Below are 25,132 nucleotides of genomic sequence, written 5' to 3' on the forward strand. Positions count from 1 at the left end.
CCATCCTACAGTACACAGAACAGCCCCTGCCATCCCACTCCACCCCCATCCTACAGTACACAGAGCAGCCCCTGCCATCCCACTCCACCCCCATCCTACAGTACACAGAGCAGCCCCTGCCATCCCACTCCACCCCCATCCTACGGAACTCAGGGCAGCCCCTGCCATCCCACTCCACCCCAGCGAAAGCCCGTCCCAAAATGTCAATAGCTCCCAGGTTGAGAAACCTTGCTATAAAGGAATTATTTGATTTTCATTAAAATTTCATGGAGCTATAAGAGAGAAGGCTCCTAGCTGCTTCATCAGCCATAAGAGACAGAAAACAACCCAGGATACTGGTTCCTTTTACCAAGCTTAATGTTGGAATGGTTTTCAAAATACCACCAATCCTTCAAATGTTTCATTTAGACTCCAGGGCTTTTCATCCTTCACCTTTGACCACTGCAGAGTTTTAAAGGTTCTATTCTTAACAGACATGTAAAGAATGTAAACAGCTTAATTGCAACCCTATCTGAACTACCAGACTGTGTGTGTGCGCATGTGCACATGTGTGTGCCTACCACATTGGGCAAATGAAAGGAAAGGAAGACATCTGTTTTAGCTCTAAACTGAAGACATATATGGGTGATTTATAATAGGATTTTCATCAACTGGAGACTGGGATAAATACATTAAAACTTTTCTCTTTAGCACATTAGAAAACAAATCTCAAGGCAAGCACTAGAAAAATGGTTTACTTGCAGCAGCTCTGACAATATACTTAAAGCTAAGAATTTTTCCCCTTCTTCATTTCTGCCTGCAAGCAGTCTAGACAGGTTAAACTTTAAGCTGTTCATTAGCATTTTCATGTGAAATATATTTCCTCCAAAGCACAACTTTAGAAACGTTTTCCCTACTGAAGACTAAGTAACCTATTGAAGTTGTCTAAAAACTCTTGCATGCCTAAAAAAACAAGTCTGCTTGGGGTCCATCGAGGGAAAAAGTGTAGCGTCTGACTTCTGTTTTCAGAATATATGTGTTAGAGTATATACAAGATTCCCTTAATATCTATATTAAATATACGTATTAATATATGACATATATAATATACATTATATATTAAACATACATTATAGAATATTAAAATATATATTAAAGGAATCTTCTGAGACACCTGAAGCTGTACATAAGGATTTTCTTTCTAATGAAATAAATGCTAGATAACAGAGGGAAATACCTCCTTTTCATGAAAAGAATTTTCCCATAACACTTAAGGCATGCATTAAAGAATACTCATTTTTTAAAAATCCACAAAAGCCCCTCTTCTCACATCAAATTTTTACTAGCTCTTTTGGTCATGAGCTGTCTGGGATAAATGGAAAATGCCAAGGAGATGAAAGGTTAAATTATGTGTCTAAAACACAGATAGCTATGAGGATCTTGATAAAGTCAAAGCGAAAAATTCCTTCGTCTAGCTGGAGCATGTATACAGCAACAACAAAGCTCCCACATAAAACACATAAATGCTCACACAGCTTATAAAATGTTTCTCACTGATAAATGAGTTCTGGCAGAACTCTATCACAAAAGCTTCCCGCCACCAGGAAAGGAGAACAGTTACATCAGAGTGTTCTACAATATAACGCGACATATTTTCATGACCAATTTGAGTCATAAAAGAGACTGCAACTTAATCAAGTCTTGATGTTTAATATGGAATACCGGAAAGTAATTTTTGAATGAAAACAAAGGCCGGACACGTGGCTCGCGCCTGTAATCCCAGCGCTTTGGGAGGCCTGAGAGGTCAAATCACTTGAGCTCAGGAGTTCAAGACCAGCCTGGACAACACGACAAAATCCCGTCTCTACTAAAAATACAAAAATTAGCCATGAGTGGTGGCACATGCCCGTAATTCCAGCTACTCAGGTGGCTGAGGCAGGAGAATTGCTTGATCCCAGGAGGTGGAAGAGGAGGCTGCAGTGAACTAAGATTGTGCCACTGCACTCCAGCTTGGATGACTGTGTGAGACCCTGTATTAAAAAAAAAAAAAAAAAAAATTCCTTCTCTTGCTGGCTCAGTAATTTCTTCAAAATCTATAGCAACATGATCCTGGATAAATGCTTAGCATCTGTTGACTGGGTCTACCTAAAATCAGTATGTAGAATGTATGTTAAAAACCTCCAGTTGGCTGGGCGCGGTGGCTCACGCCTGTAATCCGAGCACTTTGGGAGGCCGAGGCGGGTGGATCACGAGGTCAGAAGATCGAGACCATCCTGGCTAACATGGTGAAACCCCGTCTCTACTAAAAATACAAAAAAAATTAGCTGGGTGTGGCAGTGTACGCCTGTAGTCCCAGCCACTCAGGAGGCTGAGGCAGGAGAATGGCGGAGCTTGTAGTGAGCCGAGATCGCGCCACTGCACTCCAGCCTGGGCAACAGAGCGAGACTCTGTCTCAAAAAAACAAAACAAAACAAAACAAAAGAAAAACCTTCAGTTAATATTTCAGCTTATTTATTTAAAAAAATTAAGTGAAACAATTCTCGGTCTACACAATCCTAAAAGTGGACATTCCGTGTAGGATATAATGTTCCCAGGGATGTCAAGCAGCCTGACTTGGTTCTGAAAGGTACCCAGCTCACGTGGAGGGCCCTCTCCACTCAGACCCCACGTGGATGGTGCAGACACCCCCATTGCTCTTCTGACACTATTGTTACCTAAAGGCAATAGAAATTACATTAAGTCTTTTGCTTCTTTCATTAGTTGGGGTGGGGCTCTACCATTAATACATCTCAGTCATCACTTCAAAGAAAAGGCACTGCTGTCTCACTGAGCGCTTCTTTAAAGCTGCGTCTTCCAACCACAACAAGCTTGATTTCTAAATTCTACCTCTGCAGATTGCCTCTCTTCTGATTTACCCTGAAATATAGTCATATTTATTATTATCTCTGCTCTACTAGAGAAAACAAGCAAGCAGAAGAGAGGGTGAGAATATTAATCACCATTCTCTCAATTCCTCCAAGATTTCAACAGTGTATTCTAAATCACACTAGAACGTAAACAGAGCAAGCCGGCTCCAACACCCAGGAGGTGGTGACCAGAAGGACCAGCAGGACAGCAGATGTCTTCATAGCAGCTTCCAGACCCTTTCTGCTCCTCATTTCCCTTTGGATAAACTTAGAGTGATGACTCATTCAGGTCATAAATAGCACATTCATGGTATTCTTAATCCCAGAATTGGTTTCCTTAGCCGGTACAGGTAATGCTGCTTTACTACATTTGGGTAGCACTTGATGAAGAAAATTACATTCAGAATTAGGTGAAGAAAATTATGTTTAGTAACCTCCTATAGCAAAAACTACTAAGAAGGTAAATTTGGGCTGGGCGCGGTGGCTCACGCCTGTAATCCCAGCACTTTGGGAGGCCGAGGTGGGTGGATCACAAGGTCAGGAGATTGAGACCATCCTGGCTAACGTGGTGAAAAACCCCGTCTCTACTAAAAATACAAAAAATTAGCCAGGCGTGGTGGCGGGCACCTGTAGTCTCAGCTACTTGGGAGGCTGTGGCAGGAGAATGGCGTGAACCCTGGAGGCAGAGCTTGCAGTGAGCCGAGATTGTGCCTGCACTCCAGCCTGGGCGACAGAGCGAGACTCTGTCTCAAACAAACAAAAGAAGAAGGTAAATTTGGTAGAAAAACTTACAAAATACATTTCACAGTCAAATGTAAAACTGTTACATTTTTCCTGTCAGAATTTACCCACAACATATCTTGGCCTCAAATGTGTTGTAACTCCAATTAGTTGACCTTATGATAAGGAGAACTAGATTTGTCAGTTGCCTAACATTTTTCATTCTTTCTGATTCACAGTTTGACTTCTGTTTGCAATTTATAACTTAAGGAAAATTATACTTATGTTTGGGAGAAAACTAGAAGCAACAAAAAGGTCCAATCATAGCTAACTGAATGAATAAATTACGTATATACTTTACGGAATAAACCGCAGGATTTAAAATGTAATTGTGATACGGATGCGATGGTGTATGTCTGTAATCTCAGCTACTCACAGGACTAAGACAGGAGGCTCATTTGAGCCCAGGAGTTGTCTAGTCTGTGTAATAGAGCAAGGCCCCCTATCTCTTAAAAAAATTACATTGTAGAAGAATATATATACATAAAAATATTTATATAAAAACGTATATATATATTTAATCTTTTATTTTTTAGAGATAAGGTCTTGCTCTGTCACCCAGGCTGGAATGTAGTGGTTGGATCATACATAGCTCACTGTGATCTCAAACTCCTGGGCTCAAGTGTTCCTCCCACTTCAAGCCTCCCAAGTAGCTAGGACTACAGGCAGACATCACCATCCCCAGCTACTTTTTTAAAAGGTTTAATTTTTTGTAGAGCTGGGACCTTGCTATGTTGCCTAGGCTGGTCTTTGAACTCCTGGACTCAAGCAGTCCTCCTGCCCTGGCTTCTCAAAGTTCTGGGATTACAGGTATGAGCCACCACATCTGGCCTACAGAAGAATATTTAATGATTTAAAGGACACTTTAAGATATACTCAGTGTTAAAGGAAAGAAGTAAAAATAAAAATTCCCTATAAAGTTTTACCTCTAAATTACATAAATGATATATACACAGCAATGCAGAGAAAAAGCCAGAAAGCTGTGTAATAGAATGTTAACAGTGTTCCTCTCTGAATAGTGGAACTAGGGGGGACTTTTTTCTTTTTATTTGTCGGTACTTTTACAAATTCTGGGATAAAGACATATTACTCTTAAAACAAGAAAATAAGAAGAAACTACACCTAATTAAAAAAAAGAAAAAGAAAAAGAAGGCAGAGAGAAACCTGAATCCTTTGCTAAAGGGATGTTAGCAAGGGGACAATCCTGATCAAAAATCCAAAGCTTCCAGCCACCTTAGCTTCCCTAAAGGACCAGGGTAGGTTGGAAGAGGTCAGGTTAGAAACTGCAGGGCTGCTGACCCCTGCATTGCCCTTTCTCTGATATCCTAACCTGGGGTCTTTGTCAACTGCAAGCCTCATGGCAAAGCTTCCAGACAAGTACCAGAGTAAGCTATCATCCTGGAGTTAGGATGGAACCCACCTCCACCCCAGAACGATAATAATGTTTCTTAGACTTTACTGTGCATAAGAATTGGCCTGTAAATTTATTAAAGCTCGCAGAGATACAGATTCGGAAGACCTGGGATGGACTCAGGGAGTTACCATTGTGAGCAGCAGCACGATGGTTCTAACACAGGAAATCAGTGGAGCAGAGCCGAACAAACATATGGCTTTCTGACTCACAACCTAGACTGTCTCCTTGAGACCAGGGTGCCCTCAGACTGTGAGCCAGGTACAGTAAACACGTTTCCTAGTTTCTATATTTGATGTTTTGACATCTTGGGGGCCTTGCTGACCCTGGAGGGGGATTACCCTTCCCAGAGCTAGCCAGTTTCTAGAAAATTGCTTTCAAAGCAAATCAACTAACCTGGAGCCCACACCTCAATCACTTCCTTTACTGAATGCTCACACTCAAGATTACTATTTCCCTGCCCTTTCTAACCCAGGGACAATTAGGGACATCCCCTATGCCCCAGAGCCCACCAAAACTGTTCCAACTATCCAAGCCTAAGCCTGTTTACTCGGTGTGGCCCATTTCTTCCTTTGAAATTCCATAAAGGATCTTGCCCACATTTTCTTTCCCTCTTGCCTCCTCTGACCATGGTGCCTCCACGTGTGGCCCAGCACATAGTGTGGCATGCCCTTGCCTCTCAGGATCTGTGTATAAAACAAGCTATTTCTACAGCACTCACTCCCTGATTGCTGGCCTCATCAAGCCTGAATTGTAATAAAACCTACATTTAGGCCAGGCACAGTGGCTCATGTCTGTAATCCCAGCACTTTGGGAGGCCAAGATGGGTGGATCACCTGAGGCCAGGGGTTTGAGACCAGCCTGTCCAACACGGTGAAACTCTTGTCTCTACTAAAAATACAAAAATTAGCTGGGCATGGTGGCAGGCGCCTGTAATTCCAGCTACTCAGGAGGCTGAGGCAGGAGAATCACTTGAACCTGGGGGGTGGAGGTTGCAGGGAGCTGAGATCATGCCACTGCCCTCCAGCCTGGGTGACAGAACGAGACTATCTTTAATAAAATAAAATAAAAACAAAACCTACATTAAAAAACCCCACGCTGCTTCTGGAAGAAGAGATCTCATAGGTCCCAGAGTCACAGCAGTGACAACAAATGATAAAGAGTGCAGCTGCCACCAAAGACACACGAACACTCTCCTGTGTTCAAAAGCCAATCAATTGTTGGTGAAAAATTACTCCTGGTTCACCCAGAAAAGTATTACAAATGAAACTTAAAGTATCAATTTTTATCAGACACTTACCTCACGGAGAGGGATAATGAGGCTACATAAGTTCTCCTCCTTGCTGGTAAAACAGATGTAATTTGTGGACACAAACATCTGCCCCAAAATGTGCATTTTGTTAAATGGAGTCCAGAGGGTGCAGTCTGTGTGGCCATCTAATTTTTCATCTTTGGGCAGCCGGAAAAGTGCACGGTATCTCTCACTCTTTGCCCTGGCATCAAGATCACTGGAAAGCAATAATTATTATTCACGTAAGAAAAATGTTTCCATACCTTCTAAATTATGCAGCAGTGGAAGTTCCCCCGGCCCATTTTTCCCCTCCTCAATCTTGCTAGACTCATCCCCGCCTTCTCAGCTTTCTTTATACTGGAGTTAACCCCAACCTAATGACCCAAAAGCATCATAAAATTATCTTACCATATTTCAGTCCCTTGCATAGTCACCTACCATCAATGTCTGTAAATGTTAAAGAATCATAGCAAAAATAAGCCTCAACAGGAAACTCCTCCTCTTTCTAAAGAAATGCAATACACTCTAAAGAGGTCACTGCATTTCCTCTTATCCAAGCACTTTGTGGGGGGACTTTATCTTGTAAGACCTAATGAGAATGCAAACCAGCCAAACGAATCCACTGGGCCTCACTGTTCACCCCAGATCAATAACAAAACTGCATGAAAAGACACAGAAACAACTCACCTTGGGCAACTATAGCTTCTGACCTTAGCTGGGTCTTCTGTTAACTAGTATCTTGTTTCTAATGAGTTATTTGTGCTTGCTTATCATGTCAGTTATTTAAACCTCTCCCCTCAAGCTTCTACCTGACATCAGGCTCTTGATGGTCTAGTTTCTGACTTCATAGAGCAAAGGGCCATGATGCAGAAGCTCCCTCCAATTCCCTCCCTTCTGTCTCCAAAGTCACCTCCATCCTCACCTACTGTTACTTCCTCTCTGTTCCAAAGGAAGAGGTAGTATATCAGGACACACAAGCATCCTTTCCATGCTTTCTCTACAAAATATCACTTTTTAAATTATCAATTTTCTTACAGCTTTATCTCTATGTCCCTTCCTATCCCCACACCTACCCTCACCAAAATACTCTTCTCATCTGCCTCCTTCATTTGATTCTATGTCCAATCTTTTTCATTCTAAAAAAAAAGCAATCCTCCCCTCCTTTACCACTGAATTTCTTGAAAAAGAAGTCTGCATTTGCCTAATTCCCTTTACTTGTCTTTTTTTATTTGATCCGCTGCAGTAGCAGCATCTATCTTACACTGCTCTTTTGAAACCTGTCTCAAATCACCAAGGACATCTTAATTACAAAGACCTCTGGTCAGATTTCAACTACCAAATGTACATCAATGATTTCCAATTTCGTATATCTTACTGGACTGATCTCCAGTCAGATGAGCTACAGGCACCTCAATTCAACATAATCAAAACTGACCTACAGTATCCCTTGGACATGCTCTTCCTTCTCTCATTCCCTGTGTTGATGAAGGGTAATGCCAGGCACACAGGGCATCAACTTTCCATCACCCTCTCTCTAGCTCTGCTCTCACATTCAGACTCTGAGGGTTCCCTGCAGCCTCTCCTCATCCCCTGTCCTGCCACCTCCTGGCCATGTGACAAAGTTACTTCTCTCTGTGTTTTCCCTTGTGCTTCCCCCATCATCATCTTCCCTCTGGCTGAACTATCCAGGTATGGATATGTACCTGCACAGGTAACTTCTATCACCTCTTCAGAGCCCAGCTCAAAGCACCCTCCACTGAGAGGCCTTTCTTACACACTCTTCCCCACCTGGGCTGAGGCTAACACTCCCCATGCGTATACCCACAGCACTCTGTTCATAGGACCAGAAGAGGGCCTGCTGCCTTGTGTTGGAGCAGGTCATGTCTGTCTCACTTTCTGAACTGGTAGCACCTCAGCTGGTCTTTTTTAGTTTTTTTTTTTTTTTCTTTTTTTATTCTTCTTTTTTAGTTTTGTATCTATACACAGAAAAGTGTTCAGAACCCTTGAAGTTGGTCAGAAAAGGTTATACTGAATAAATGAATGGGTGAGTTTCTCATTTCTAAAGTCTGAAAGACTCAAGGTCTCCATCACACACCGTTTTAGAGCAGACACTTTTTTAGGAGATTTCCTTTTGAGTTTGGGCAGGGATCTATCTTGTTCAAATCCCTCGTTGTCTAAGAGTTGCCTCATGGCTATGTTGGCGAGCTGCTCCATTAACTTGAAGGTCTCGTTGATGTTGAGGAATACAGAGAAGAAATGCTCACTGGACCGTGTGCTCACTTTGATCACATCAGGCAGAAGCAGGGTGGCATTCTTCTCAAGTTGAGTGATGTCTACCCACCGGATGACCAGTTTTGCTGAGCACAAGGAACAAACCTGGGTCAACATCTGATTCCTGAAAATTCTTTCAAGATACTGCAGTCTCACAACCCCACTCCCCCATCCCACTGAACTCCTTTGAATTTATAATACCATATTTGTTTTGCTTGTTTACGAGGCAAATCTGAGCCATGTGAATTCTGAGGTCAGAATTATAGATTTAATCCAGGTCTACTTAATTAATTACACCTTTAGTGAATCTTTATTACTTAGTGACCATTTTGAACTGAAAAATAATTAAATCCACTTAAGTAGTAAAAAAAAATTAGTATTGACTTAGTTATAACTATAGATTTATTTCTGATATTTTGATGCGGTTTATGAGTTCAGGGCAAACCTCAGCAGACTTTCCAAAGTTTCCTACTGAAATTTTAGATGACTTACCTTCCCTTCCCATAAGAAAAGAATAAAAGCAAAGGTGGTTAATGCTGAGGTACATCCAACCCTGACGGGGGACCTTCCCCTTCCAGTAGCTGCAAGAGTAATAGTTGACAAGTTTCTCTTCCTCCGGCATCCCAAACAGCCTGTGAAATTTCACAATGGCTTCTTTAAACTTCTCTGTGTCATCATCTTCCTTTACATCATTGATTTTGTTGTATTCTGCAATGATGCCCTAATGAGGGACAAAACACAAAAGCACACAACTGGTATTAATACGACTAGAGATGTACATATTCCAGAAGAAAAAATTTCTAAGGCTAGAATTAAAAAAAAAAAAGAGGAATGCTCTTCAATGGCAACCCCCCAATTCTAAGCCAATTAACAAGTAGTATTTGTGTACTAAAATATTTTCACATAATATAGATTTTACTATACTTTTATTGGTGCTAATTTTGTTAAGTTTACTAGGAATGAAGCCTATAGTTTTACTTTACAAATGAAGAGATACAAAGATTTTGCTAGTCCTAGTGTTTTTACTGAGCTTATTATGGTAGAGTTGTCTCAAAAGTCAACTTCCGCCTTTCTCCAAGATCGATAAAAATTCATCATGTATGAGCAAGCGAGGAAAGAAAGACCAAACACATGTCACTAACTGACACTCAGCTCCACACTCACTGTCTCAGGGCCAGGAATAACACTGGGAGCCTATACGGAAAAACAAGTAATCATCTAAGCAGAAAAGGGGGTAGATATGAGCGCAAAAATTGCATTAGACACAGGATTTTTGGACAGTTAGACAGGAAATGAAACATCTGCATAGCAAGTGACCAGGTTAATCTACCATTCGATCGTTATAATAACTTGAGAAGCCATTTCACTGTTACCCAGTTCCTCTGTAATTCCCTGAAAATTGGCTTCTACATATATCTTGACAGAAAATGTTCCCTTGAAATCCACCTTTGACTTTGTAATCCTCAAATCCCTCCCACCTCATCTTCATTTTCTCTGATCTCAAGGAAGAACTGAAAATGCATGACCTTTAGAGCATGTAAGTCTTGGGTTCGTGTTCCCACTGCATCACTCTGTATCTGTGTAGCCTTGGCCAACTTCTCAGATTCTCATTGACATGACTAAGCCCTCTGTAGCCCAAGGATAGAAAATTGCAATTGCCTCCTCATACCTAGAATTCCTGCTTTCTGGCTCTTAAAGCTTCTAGTGCATCCTTGATGCTCCCTGAAAATTTGTCTTCCTAAAATGGATTTGACCACAAAATTCTTACCAAAATCCTGAGCGGTTTCCAACCACAACCAGTATAAAGTCCGAAAATCTAGATCGTGTACACTTTGTTTTAATGTTTTAATTTAAATTTTTATTGCAGCCTGGCTGCTCCTTGTGAAGCAGAGTAACCCACAGGCAATGTGCCCAGAGTAGCCTAAATCCATGTACATTTTTGGATCCAACCAATGCTGCAACTTTTTCTCATTGTACTACATCTGACCCAAATGTCCCATTAGGAACTGTGCTGCAGCCAGCCTCAGGCACCCTTGGGGCCTGAACATGTCATTTCTGCACTTTCCCACCTTCTTGTCTGTGGTCCTCCCATTCTACATGCCTAAAATCTGGAATCAGACTGTTCTGTTTCGTGAATCCTACCAAGTCCCTAAGTCTCCTGTGAGCCTTTTCTCAATTATCGTTCTTTCCCCCCGACATGATGTTGATTCTCTCTGCATTATGTATTGAAATCATTTCCTGAGTCTTATTTCCACTGCAGACCTTTTACCCTGTTGCTGGTAGTTGTGATGCTGCTGAGTGGATGGCAGGAGAAAGGGCTTCAGTCTTCTGTAATCTCTGTCACTGCTCAATTTTAGTTAAAAGGATAGAATAGCTCCTTCCCAGGTTCTACAGGTCTTTCTACAGGTTTCACATAATATAAAATAGGTCATTCCAGTTCTAGGCAACAGCTTCTTATGACTTTGGAAAATCCTATTATATCAGATATTCAATATAAATTTAAATATGCAAAAGAACATTGACGGGTAATTTATAGAAAGGAGAAATTTAACTTAGTAAACAACAACTGTAACAGCAAATGGTGGGCTTACTATGCAAGCACAGCCCCAAGACAAGTCTTCATCCTGTTCTAACAAAACCATCCCAAAGTCCCTCTACACAGTCCAGGAATTACTATATAATAGCTTCTCAAATGGCATCCTGGCAATTAGGTACCTGAGCAATTAGGTACCAAGTTGCTAACTTCTGTTCCGTGGTCATACTCTCCACACTCTAATTTACTTTATATGGTCACTTTTCTGAAACAGAGATCTGACTATAGCATTCCCACCTTAAAATCTTCCACAGGCTATCAGTGAAAGAGAAAAGAAGTTTGCATTGAATCTTAACCCATAAAATCTGCTCTCAACCTTCCCAAGTCAACCTTTCCAGGTCCAGCATAAATACCACCCTCCCTGTGAAACCAGCCCCATTCCAAATGGGTTCTAAGCATTCTCACGTCTATGTGGTCTTAATTTACATGCTGGCGGAAAATAGCATGTTTATGTGTCCTTCTACAACTAAATATGAATTCCAAAGATAAAAAGAGTGTCTTGATCATTTTAATCACCAATATCTAGCACCTAAAAGATGTTCAAAATTATTAAATGAATCCATGTTGTTTTTCCAAATTAAAAGATATCTTAAGGGGCCATATCTTAAGTCTTTATTGTATAATCCAGTGTTGTAGATTTCTAAATCTAAAATTGTTTTGGAGTTAGCAATGCCTGAGCAATTAGGTACCAAGTTGCTAACTTCTGTTCCTCGGTCATACTGGAGGGCATTAAGGATAGCAATAGAAGTAGCAACATGCTTCCCTGGAAAAACATCTAAAATAAGGATATTTTCCTCTAATTACTATTGATATCACTCCACCAAGAGAACAAAGACATTAAGCTCAATGAAGGCCAGGAGGGAGCTCAATTTTGGACCCAGACTATTCTAGGGACAAACAGGCATTGGTAGTGTTACTTTAAGAAATTCAGACAACTGAAGGCAGCATGAGGGCATGGGACCTGTGGGTGGGAAGGAGAAGTCAATTCAGAAGGGAAGAGGGATGAAAAATGCCTTTCGCAGTTGGCAAATACACCTATGGCCTAGTGACATTTCAAAGTTGTCAGTGCCTTTAGAGAAGGATGAAAAAACATCTACGAATGAAAGATTAAATAAATGAATGAGCACATAAAAATAACTGAATGAGAACCCGCTAACAGAAAGCAGTAGCTGAGCCTCCAGGGAATCATCAAAGGCTAATAACTCAGGGTAAGCCTGCAAACCCTCAAGAGGGCTAACATGCTATTCTCCTGGGTCACTGTAGTAGCACTCTTATCTAAAGTCAAAATGAGCAGAATTTGAGAGTGAGTGACACATAACAAACCAAATAAAAGCTACACATTTTGAGCAGAACTATGCTATCTAAAGATCTATTAAATACCACATTTCTAGAATGCTCATTGAATTTTTTTTTTTTTTTGAGATGGAGTTTTGCTCTTGTTGCCTAGGCTGGAGGGCAATAGCTTGATCTCAGCTCACTGCAACCTCCACCTCCTCGCCTCCTGGGTTCAAGCGATTCACCTGCCTCAGCCTCCCAAGTACCTAGGATTATGGGCATGCACCACCACGCCTGGCTAATTTTTTTTGTATTTTTAGTAGAGATGGGGTTTCTGCATGTTGGTCAGGCTGGTCTCGAACTCCTGACCTCAGGTGATCTGCCCACTGTGGCCTCCTAAAAATGCTAGGATTACAGGCAAGAGCCACCGCGCCCAGCACACTCATCGAAATTTTAAAGAGAAAATGCTTTTATATATGAGAGTAAATACAGCCAAGAACCATCACTCAGAAACACTCCAGGGTCTAATATACTAGTATCAACAGACAAGGCCTTGCCAGCTCATTTCAACAGTGAGGCTAATAGTCTCCATAAGGCTAATATCCCAACTTTCTCAACTCTAAGAAAGGAAATAATCCAGAATGTAGAACCTTTTCTTAGTTGGCTATAATGTTTCAGCCTGGTAGACTAGAAAATGGAACAAAGGATAGAATAGCTCCTTCCCAGGTTCTACAGGTCTTTCTACAGGTTTCACATAATATAAAATAGGTCATTCCAGTTCTAGGCAAGAGCTTCTTGTGACTTTGGAAAATCCTATTATATCAGATATTCAATTTAATTTAAATATGCAAAAGAACATTGACAGGTAATTTACAGAAAGGAGAAATTTAACTTAGCAAACATGAAAAACTATTCAACCCCATAATAACCAAAGACAAAACTAAAACATTAAGGCCTTTACTTCTACCTATTATATCTGAAAAACAATTTAAACAACCAAAATGCTGAAAGCAAGCAACGGTGTAATCACACAGAGATTTTAATATACTGACAATATCTACTAAGGTCTATTAAAAATACTTAAACTACTTAACCCATTCATTCAAATTTTGTAATCTATCCCAAAGGGGGAAAAACACAGCCTGTGGGTAAAGTTATACTATTTGAACAAAAGTATTAACTGGATTTTTATTTGTGCCTGCCAACCACTAGTCTAGAAGCTAAGGTGACTTCTAGAAAGACAGAAATGGTAAAGTCAATTAGGGAATAATAACTAAAAATTATGTAACAATATTGTAGATACCGATCAAGAAGAAAAGAAGAGAACAAAATTATATGTACATGAGACTACTATTATGACAATATGCATATTAGAAGTGGGGAGGCCGGGCATGGTGACTCAGGCCTGTACTTCCATCACTTTGGGAAGCTGAGGTGGGTGGATTGCTTGAGCCTAGAAGTTCAAGACCAGCCTGGGCAACGTAGTGAGACTCTGTCTCTAATAAAAAAAATAAAACAAATAGTTAAGAAAAAGGAGGTCTGGTTAGAAATACACAAAATGCTACATAAGTTGTTGGGATTAAGGTTGCATCTGTAGTTAACTATTACATTTATAATTTATAAAAGTTAATTAGGTCTTAAAACAAATAACTTTGTTGGTTCCCTTGATTATTGGACAATATGTGAAAGCTTAAACCATTCATTTGCACATGAATGACATTCTTTCACACATAACTGCATTAATAGCAAATCACTCCTCATAATTGGTTTCAGGGGAATTAAATCTGACATTTTTGGTGTAATACAAACAAAAAGGAAAATGCCTGTTTGATGTAATTGGTCCTTGTTTGTTTTACTTATTTCTCCTGGCTATTGTCACTTCTAAGCTTTAGTTTCTTCCTACAGCTCTTTTTTTCTTTTTCTGAGACAGAGTCTCACTCTGTTGCCCAGGCTAGAGTACAGTGGTGCAATCATGGCTCACTGCAGGTTTGATCTCCTGAGGCAGGAGAATCGCTTGAACCCAGGAGGCAGAGGTTGCAGTGAGCACAGATCGCACCACTGCACTCTAGCCTGGGCAACAAGAGCGAAACTCTGTCTCAATAAATAAATAAATAAATGGGGACTATGACAAGGACAAAGGAGGCAATTTGTAGGGGCTCCCTCTAAATCTGGGATAGTGTGAGCACCAAAATAATTAAGTCCAGTAACGAAACATAAACAACTGGAAAATATAGGAATCCATGAGTCCATATCAATCATCAATAAATAATAAATAAATGGAGGGAAGGCTCTTGCTTATAGTAGAACAATAGTTGCCAAATGGTAAATGTGGGAGAGGCCTGGAATTGGACAAGCATTATTTTATAAAATTACCATCTTGTCAACTATCACAGTAAAGACTGGTTCAGATGAAAAATCATCAATGGATCGATCCTAAATCAAGAGGGAAATTTTGACAAGGAGTGATATATTTGTGTGGCCTGAAAATGTTTTCTTACAGAAAACTGTTTATTATCTGCAAAGCCAAAATTAGTAACTCTACAGTGGAGAAATTGGATATAACACCTTGGGCTTATAATGCCAAAGAGGGGTAAATGAGTGTCATGTGCCTCAAGAAATAATACCTTGAGGAGGACACAGGATCACCTACACAGTATTCCATCCAGGAATGCAACATCTGAATCGATTCATAATATCTGACGAAATGCATAATGAAAACATTCTAGTAAAAAAATCAGAATTTTATACTTTAAAAACCTCTATGTCATACAAGACAAGGAAAGGCTACGGAAATATTCCAGGCTGAAGGAGACTAAAAAATGAAAACTAAATGCAATGTCTTCCTAGATTATAACTTGTACTGGAGTGGGGGTAGGGAAGGCTATAAAGGGCATTAAGTGGGCCAGTTAATGAAATTAGAATGTGTGCCAAATATTCTAGTATTAATGTTAAACGTGCATATAATGTTAAATACTGCAAGTGATAAATGTAGTGTTGTTATTTAACAGAACATCCTGCATGTTCTCATTCACATGTAGGAGCTTAAAAACTTGGTCACATGGAGATAGAGTAGAATGATAGATTCCAGAGGCTAGGAAAGTTGTGAAGGTGGGATGGGGAACAAAGTGGCTGGTGAATGGTACAAACTTACAGTTAGACAGAAGAAATAAGTTCTAATGTTTCATAGTGACTAGGTGACTATAGTTAGCAACAATATATTGTCTCTTTCAAAGTAGCTAGAAGAGAGGATTTGAAATGTTACCAACACATAGAAATAATAAATACTCCAGATGATGAATACCCCAAATACCCTGACTTGATCATTCCACATTCTATGATGTAAAACACACTTACATGTACCCCATAAATATGTAAAATATCATGTATCAATAAAAGAAAAGAAAAAGAATAGCCCTATTCTTAGAAAATACACACTGAAGTATTCAGGAGAGGAGGCAAACACACACAACAAAGCAAATGGTGTAAAATGTTATCAGGTGAATTTGGGTAAAGGGATACAGGTATGTTTTATTCAATTCTTATTTTTACAACATTTCTATAAATTTGAAATTATTTCCAATTAAAAAGGTTTTTCTTTTATCCTACTACCTGTATTTTTCCTCTCACGAATGTGGTGATATCATTCTCATTTTCAAAGATGGAGAGTGTCTGCAAGAGATTTTGCTCAAGCCATTCCCAGTGTTCAGTGATTTCTTTCCTGGAACCACCTGTACAAATGAAAATAATAATTCATGTCAGATTTCATGCCAAAGATATTTTAAAAACCAGGCTTACTTTGTCAATATAGTCTATACCATCAAAGGAGACTATCGGAACAAGAGCTCTGCCTTTAAATGTTTTCTCTCCTCCAGAGGAGATACACACACAAGATATTTAAGGATGTGGAAACGCAAGAGTAATATTATAATAATCAAGTTGTGTTATAATCAAGTTTGATTAGGTGAGTGCAGAGGCTTTGAGGACACTGTTTCAGATCAGAAGGCAGCAACGCTTCTCAAATTCACTTTTCTAGACTAGAGTTTAGCACATCCCTCCCCTTTCCTCCCTTCTAGAATTTGCACTTTACAGAGTAACATAGATCTTATGATACCAGGTTACAGTAGTTAAGTTGCAACAATATGAGATCTTTGGTATGCCACTGGAGAACTGATGTAACCACCTCCTATAATGGCCAAAAAATTACTCTCACTCACTTCAATTATGAATGAGATGTGAAAATGGACTATCACTAGGGAATAGCAGCCTGGCTCTCATCAGCACGGTTGCCTCGAAATGTAATGGGATGAGGTCATCCTTGTAGCCTCAACCAAGTCACCACATTTTGGTCAATAATAAGAACCATTTAAGATACCTCTTCTGACAACCTCCAAACTTAAACAATCAGCTTTGCAGCATATGTAATCACTATTCTGTTTCTGTTCACAGCTGCAGGGCATAATAGGTATGCCATCAGGGTGGGGGTATAAAGATACTGGACTAAATTCCCCTAGTGATTGTTAATGATCTTATAGAAAAATGGCTTTTTATAATTTGTCCATATATCATATATATGTGTGTGTATGTGTGTCATATATACGTGTGTGTGTGTATATATATGTGTGTGTGTATATATATATATGTGTGTGTGTATATATATATAGTATGCACTGCTCATTCCAGAACTGAAGAAGGATTTTGTGATTCCATTGATTCACCCTTCAGGATTCTCCTTCAATTTCCAAGTTATATTTTACTTGTTTTCTTTAAAGTGCCTTTTCTCTCTGTTCTTTGTCATCAGTGAGATCTCAGAATCTCTGATTCTTGACAAAGAAAGACAGGAGACACAAGTGTATCTGCAATTATACTCAGAACTGTGGCAGAACTAAAATCTCTGAGAGAATGAGAGAAAGAAATTCATGAGAGAGAGAGAATGACAAATTTCAGATACACTGAGGAAAGGCAAAACAAAACCCACATTTACTTTCTTTTACTTTGAGACTAAACATCAAAATTGCCTACAAGGGATGCTTATGTGAAGAATAAAAGCAGGTATCGGCTGAGTGCAGTGGCTCATGGCTGTAATCCTGGCACTTCAGGAGGCTGAGGCAGGAGGATCACTAGAGCCCAGGAGTTCAAGATCAGCCTGGGTAACATGGGGAGACCCAGTCTCTACAAATAATAATAAGAAAAATTAGTTAGACGTGGTGGCGTGTGCCTGTATTCCAGCTACTTGGGAGGCGGAGGTGAGAGGTCCACATGAGCCTAGGAAGTTGAGGTTGCAGTGAGCCATGACACACCACTGTACTCCAGCTTTGACAGTGACACACTGAGACCCTGTCCAAAAGAAAAAAAAAAAAAAACAGGTCTCTTAGTGGAGAAGAGTCCAGTGAAAACACTGAAGAATACACTGCTCCTCTTCCTGGGTATTTTCCATACTTGCTCCTTCGGGGCCATAGATTACCACGTGTAAAAGTAGTAGGATAACTGTCCTGTAATGTCATGGCAAGACTCTGAAATCAGGACACCCGGGTACCCCCTCCTTCTATGCCAACAGTCAGCTGGGTGACTTTAGACAGGTGCTTAATCTCTGTCTCAAATTCTGTAAAATTGAGATCAGTTAAAAACACAAAACTGGCTGGGGGCAGTGGCACACTCCTCTCATCCCAGTGCTTTGGGAGGTGAGGGGATCACTTGAGGCCAGGAGTTTGAGACCAGCCTGGGAACATAGTGAGGACCTCATCTCTACAAACAATTAAAAAATTAGCCGGGAGTGGTGGCACACACCCATAGCTCCTAGATACGCCAGAGGCTGATGCGGGAGGATAGTTTGAACCCAAGAGTTTGAGGCTGCAGTGAGCCATGATGGTGACACGGCACTTCAGCCTGGGCAACAGGGTGAGACCCTGTGGAGAGAGAGAGACTCCAACAAAGCAACAACCACCACCTTTACCCATCTCAGAGAAATACTGTGAAAATCACAAGGGCTAATGTCTGTAGATACATTGTGGACAGTAAAAATACTGTTCAAATGCAAAGTACAAGGCCTATTTGAAATATTTAGGGAATGAGTCATTTTGGAGTGTGAGAGCTTTAAAATATTTTAAACTTAAAAATTTTAAATACTAATTGGAACATTTTTTCAGACATACAGAGTGCTTCCTTGTCTGTAACCAGGTCATCACCAGCACCAGCTGTGACACGCGACAGACACAGAGAGAGCCCTGTGCAGAATAAAGGCCAGCCATGAATCCTCCACCCGGCTCTTCCATCTGTGCTTGTTGGCACTGTCAGATGGACTGCACCTCAGGACAGAGGTATTCCTGGGAACCACAGGACTGACTTCTGCAGACCCAGGAGGCATTATTCGTCTCTGTTTTGCCTCTCATCTGTCCCTGCCTACATTGATCACAGATGTGCCTTGTAGAGTCTGAGCCTTGGCTCAGCCAGGATAATCTGGCTCTTGACTGGTATCTCACTATGCTCTGCGCTTTACCAAGTTGCCACACCAGGTACTTTACTTTCAGAATCCCATGGAATCCAACACTATTTCTTGGTTGTCATGGATAGAAAAGCCCCCATCAGCCACAAGACCTATCAGTTTTGCACACGCTGCTTTCAAAGCTTCCCTTCCTCCTTCCTTCCCCCCTTCCCTTCCCTCTACCCTTCCCTTCCTCCTTCCCTTCCCCCTTTTACTTTCCCTTCCCCCTTTGCCCTTCCCTTCCTCCTTTCCCCCTTTGCCCTTCCCTTCCCCCTTTCCTCCTTTGCCCTTCCCTTCTCCCCTTTCCTTTCCCTTCCCCATTCTTTTCCCTTCCTCCTTCCTCCCCTTCCCCCTTCCACCCTTCCCTTCCCCCTTCCTCCCTCCTTCTTTCCTCCTTCCTTCCTTCCTCCCCTCCTTCCTCCCTCCTTCCTTCCTCCCCTCCTTCCTTCCTCCCTCCCTCCTTCCCTGCTTCCTTCCTCTCCCTCCCTCCCTCCCTCTCTCTCTCTTTCTCTTTCTTTCTCCTCCCCCTTCCCTCCCTTCCCTTCTCTTCCCTCCCTTCCCTTCCCTCCCCCTTCCTCCTTCCTCCCCTCCCTTCCCTTCCTCCTCCCTTCCCCCTTCCTCCCCTCCCTTCCCCCTCCCTTACTCCTCCCTTCTCCCTCCCTTCCCTTCTCTTCCCTCCCCTCCCCTCCCCTTCCCTTCCCCCCTCTTTTTTTTTTTTGGCGGGGGACAGAGTCACGCTCTGTTGCCCAGGCTAGAGTACAGTGGCATGATCTTGGTTCATTGCATCCTCAACCTCCTGGGGCTCAGGAGATCCTATCACCTCAGCCTCCCCAGTAGCTGGGACTACTGGTGCATCTCACCACACCCCGCTAATTGTTTTTATATTTTTAGTAGGTCTCAAACTCCTGGCCTCAAGCAATCTGCCAGCCTTGGCCTCCTGAAGTGCTGGGATTACAGGCATGAGCCACCGTGCCTGGCCTGTGTGCTTTATGCATAAAGAAAGGATGAAGGTTTCTTTATGCACACATTTCTATATGTACATCCCCACCACACACACACTTCCATAGCAGAAATGGTATATGCCCATATGAATGCACTCATTCACTAAACATCTGCTTGTACCTCTAACCTTCACTGACATTATATGAAGGTCCACATGGCTAATGTATCTTTCTCACCCCATCTTCAAATAGTCATCTGAGTAATCTTGCACTGAAGTTCAGGTTTACTATCATTGTTTCCCCATCTGTTGCCTCCTCTGCTGCTCCAGGATCTGCTGTTCCACACTGCCCACTGTCCATCATTTCCATAATCCCCACCATCCACCTCCAACATTGTTCTCACCACTGGCTCTTTTCTCTACTGCTCGCTATGAGGTAGGTAATACCTACATGTCTATCTTCCTTTACCAGCACTAGCCCCAAACCTATTGCTTCTGCTTGTACTGTTTTTGTTCTGTCCTCTGCCTCCTGTCCTTCCTCCCATACTTGTGTCACATGAAAAGCCTGGCCGTTTGGAGTCGTCACCAGCCACTCATTACTCCCATGTACAGGAGAGGTACCGGGACCATAAGTCCCAGGATCTTCAAGCCTTTTGGCGTGCTCAGTGCTTTGTGGCTGTTTCAGTACAGCCAAAAGAGGTTTTGGAGGTTTCTTCTGGCTACATCCAAGCCTAAGAAGTTTCAGAAGACTGGATTCTATGACCAGTGTAGCAGAAACTCTAAAAGTAAAGGTCCTGGTGTGATGACTTGGTAAAGGACAGAGCATGGTGAGAGCACCACTCAAGAGTCAGAAGAACTTTGTGTATCATAGTATGAACCCATTATCATCATATGCTATTTTAGAAATGAAAAAAGACAAACACCATCAGTAAACAGCAGCTTTAGGAATTGAACTATGGATTCCTGTCTAGACCTAACAGATACTTTCTGGGGAGAATAATGTCAAAGTATGTTTTTAAATTTATATTTACTACACAAATGTACCATATTCTCTGAATGCTTTCCTAAATGCACAAAGAAGCAGTGAGGACAGGTGTTCCAGCTCCAGGTTCTGGTCACTAAAACTATGAGGATACCTAAAGCCAGGACTGAATTCACCACTATCGTCTGAAGATGCCAATCCAGTAAAAATACTTCTGGAAGCAGGTGGCCACTTCTGTCACTTCTCACCCCAGAGAAAAGGGTCCAAGTTACCTCTCAGCGATATCAGAGCAAATACCACTTTTTCTGGACCACTCCTTAGCAACCTGTGAGACTCCAAAGGAAACGTGTTTGAATCCCAAATGTTGCTTATAAATGGCTCTTCCATTTCTCAAGTAAGTACAGTGCTGCAATAATTCAAGTCTAAGAACTTGTTGTTAAAGTGAGATAGTATGAAGCTCCTTTGTCATGACCCTGACAAGGAACTAATCTGTTTATCCAGCAGCTTGAAGAAACTGTGTTAGGACACTCAGAAGAGAAAGGAATGGCTTGGCTGTAGATTTTCTGGACAGGCCCCATTTACAGAGATGCAGCAGGAAAAACAAGCTGACCCCACTGTGTAATCAGCTGGAATAACAAAGAACCCTGAGACTGGGTATGAGAATCCTTCAGGAAATGCAAGTTAAAGCATTCTGCTGTGGCTAAAAACTAGAACGCTTGATAGGCTTAAGGTTTACACATTGATTTCTAAAAAATAAGAATCTTCATCATTTAGAGCAGTTTTTTAGGGTAATGGCCAGAGGCCCTAAATATACACCTGGGCAAACTTTTTAATGTTGTCTGCAATGATGAAAAATATGAAATCATCCTAGTCTAATTATTCATCTAGTTTGAAATCTATCTTAAAGTCATGAAGTCTACTTGAAATAAATAGAAGATGGACCTCCAAAATGATTCTATCACATCTGGCCTCTGAGGATTAAGAACAAAGGTTTAAGACTCCATTGATAGATATTTGGCAGATATTTCTTGCATGATGCATGATTCACAATACATTTTTTTCTTCCTATCTCCTAGGAATAATACATTTTGTTTCTGGGACTGCAGAACTTGAGAAAAACCTGTATTGTAGAATAACTAAAATGGTAAATTCTCATTGATCATAAGTGTATGTACGCACATGTGTAGGTACACTTGTATGTGCATATAAAAATAAAAACCACTCATCACATAGCAGAAAACAAAACAAAAAACCCAATAAGCCTCCAAAGGATTAAAAAGCAACTGACCTAGTATTTTCAGATTCAGAGCAGGCTATGTGGATCACTGAGCTCACATGAATAGCACTTGAAGCTAATTAAATAAAGGGAACCAAATGAAGAAATCATCTGTATTATGGCATTTTCCAATATAATCTTAGCCACAAAGATGATAATTTTGAAGTTTCCATACCAAATGAAGGCAAGAGTATTACTCCACACACTGGAGCAACATTTAACTTGTCCCTGTATTTACCAAGCCACCTTGTACTTTCTACACCCAGAAAAATTGCAAACTTACATTCAGAGAGGGCAAAAGACAAAACCCAAAAATAACATGGTGATTTGAAACATTTTTAGAAACAAATGAAAATATACTTTTTCAAAATCCACATCTAACTAAAGTTATAATTATAATCAGGTTAAGTAAGATGATAATGATAATGCCCTCTATTATTTGTGCTTACCACGAATAGGCATCACACTTAACTACTGAAATGTCAAACAGGCCAGGCACGGTGACTCACACCTGTAATCCCAGCACTTTGAGGGGCCAAGGTAGGTGGATCACTTGAGCCTAGGAGTTCGAGACCAGCATGGGCAACATGGTGAAACCCTATCTCTACAAAAATTACAAAAATTACCAGGGTGTGACGGTGTGTGCCAGCTACTCAGGAGGCTGAGGTACGGGGTCACCTAAGAACGGGAGATCAAGGCTGCAGTGAGCTGTGACTGTGCCACTGCATTCCAGCCTTGCTCACTCCACTACAGAGTGAGATCCTGTTGCAAAAAAAACAACAAAACTGTCAAACATATACAGATTTTTCTGGCTCTGAAGCCTACATTCTTTTTTTAAAAAAATAATAATATTTTTTCATTTATTTATTTATTTTAATAGAGACAGTCTCACTATGTTGGCCAGTCTGGTCTCGAACTCCTGGGCTCAAGTGATCTTCCCAACTCAGCTTCCCAAAGTGTGGGGATTACAGGCACGAGCCACTGTGCACATTCAAAGTCCACACTCTAAATTGCTACACTTTGCTGCCTTCTAACATGTTTTACAAGTGCAGCGAGTAGGAATAAAGGTTAAATTATCTGAAATAAGAAGAAGCCTGGTTATGAGTGAGGCAATTTTACTTAATGCCTCAGACCACGTCAAAAAAGTACACCTGGTTTCAAACTTCTACAATGCCACACGCTAACTCTGTGGCCATGGGTAAGTTACTTTAACCTCTTTGTCCTTCAGATTTCTTGTCTGTAATATGTAAAAAACAACATTTAACACATTGGTTTGTGCTACAGATTAAGTCAGGTAATACACTTCAAGTCCTTAGCATAGGCCTAGAACACAGAAAACACCAATTAATTACTTTTGGAATTATCTTAAGCAGCAGAACACAAAGACCTCATCTTGAAATGTGATTCAGAAAATATTTCTGTCTTCTGATGTCAAGAAAAGAAACTAGCTGCTTAACTATTGCTCGACTAACATACATTTAGCACAAACCTCTCGGGCCCTGGAACTCTTATGTTTGACTGCAAAGGGTACATATTATATGCCTAGATGCCCTTGTGTAACTATGATAAGATTCTGACATAACTCTGCTTATAATCTCTTATGGGCATAATAATATGCTCACAGCTTTATAATCACTTTGAGAACAGAGAGTCCCAGGTAACTCATTCAGCCTTGGCAGTAAGAATCAGTATTAACATCCTTATTTTACTGGATAGTGGGAACACAAATGTCTATCTTTCTGGACGGCAATCAGGCTAGAGATATTAATTACATGCATATCCTCTTTTTAACTTTTTAATTTTTGCTATTTTAATTATATGTATATTCTTTGATTCAACATATCTACTTCCATAAATTTATCCTAAGGTGATAATTAAGAGAATGTGCAAAGATTTTGTTAGGAGAATATTCACTAAGATTGTTCAAAATACAGTAACATTCAGGGAAAAAACCCTAGATTTCCAATAACATACTGAGTAGATCATTTATGTTATATTCACATAAAATATCTACTTATTAAAATTGATAGGTCAGGTACAGTGGCTCACACCTGTAATCCTAGCACTTGGGGAGGCCGAGGTGGGTGTATCACTTGAGATCAGGAGTTTGAGATCAGCCTGGACAGCATGATGAAACCTCATCTCTACTAAAAATACAAAAATTAGCCAGGAGTGGTGGCGTGCACCTGTAGCCCCAGCTATATATTTGTATATATAGGTATATAAAGTATATTGGAGATTTTTTAAAGTCTAGAAAGTGATGATTTATGATATGGTATTTTGTTTTCTTTTTATTCATTTTATGTATCTATATTTTGTAATTTTTGCAATAAACATGTATTGCTTGAAGAAAAACGAGCAATTATTTTTGTTTGCTTTCTTAACTCACTGTGTTTCTAAGGATACGAGAATAGTCCTTGAGTTACACAGACCAAGAAAGAATTACAAAAATACCTATCAACTTTCACATTACGTCTGCCTCATGCAGAAGGCAACTAAATTACCCAACACTTTCTTTATTTTCAGTAGAGAATAAGAGCAGAACCAATTAGCAATCTTTAATTAAACTCTGGGTCTTACCATTTGCTAACTAAAAGAATATTTAATCATAAAAGCCAGCATGGGGCCGCTTAAGAAGTCCTGGGATGGGACTGGGGAGACCTAAGAACTTGGTCTGAGCACCACATAACTAGTTATAACCAGGAATGTGAACTTGGACAATTCACCTTGCCTCTGCATCCTACTACAATAAGAGGGGCAGGCAAGACGGTGGCTGATCTATCTTTCATTTCTGAAACACAATGACCATTTAGGCCCAGATGACATTCTGGAATGGAAGGGATACTAAATCAATACACAGCCAAATCAAGGCACTGTTCAGTATTGTTATCACTGAGCTGTCCGTCAAACACATCCCCTCCACGCTTTACTTTATTAGCCCTTTTTGAAG

At 40.6% G+C, this 25,132-nt stretch overlaps 1 protein-coding gene across 1 annotated transcript in view; it reads right to left on the minus strand.

Moving 5' to 3' along the window:
• Positions 1-25,132, minus strand: part of TBC1D9 (TBC1 domain family, member 9 (with GRAM domain)) — a 134,486-nt gene that overhangs the window by 52,574 nt on the left and 56,780 nt on the right. Inside the window, exons 3-6 of the mRNA XM_011955806.1 lie at positions 16,116-16,234; positions 9,131-9,359; positions 8,463-8,724; positions 6,377-6,584 (exon numbers count right to left, since the gene is read on the minus strand). Of these exons, the coding sequence (XP_011811196.1) occupies positions 6,377-6,584; positions 8,463-8,724; positions 9,131-9,359; positions 16,116-16,234 (818 nt within the window). The remainder of the gene's footprint in view (positions 1-6,376; positions 6,585-8,462; positions 8,725-9,130; positions 9,360-16,115; positions 16,235-25,132) is intronic.

This window comes from Colobus angolensis, unplaced genomic scaffold (genome assembly GCF_000951035.1).
Source record: "Colobus angolensis palliatus isolate OR3802 unplaced genomic scaffold, Cang.pa_1.0 Scaffold400, whole genome shotgun sequence".
Lineage (NCBI taxonomy): Eukaryota > Metazoa > Chordata > Mammalia > Primates > Cercopithecidae > Colobus > Colobus angolensis.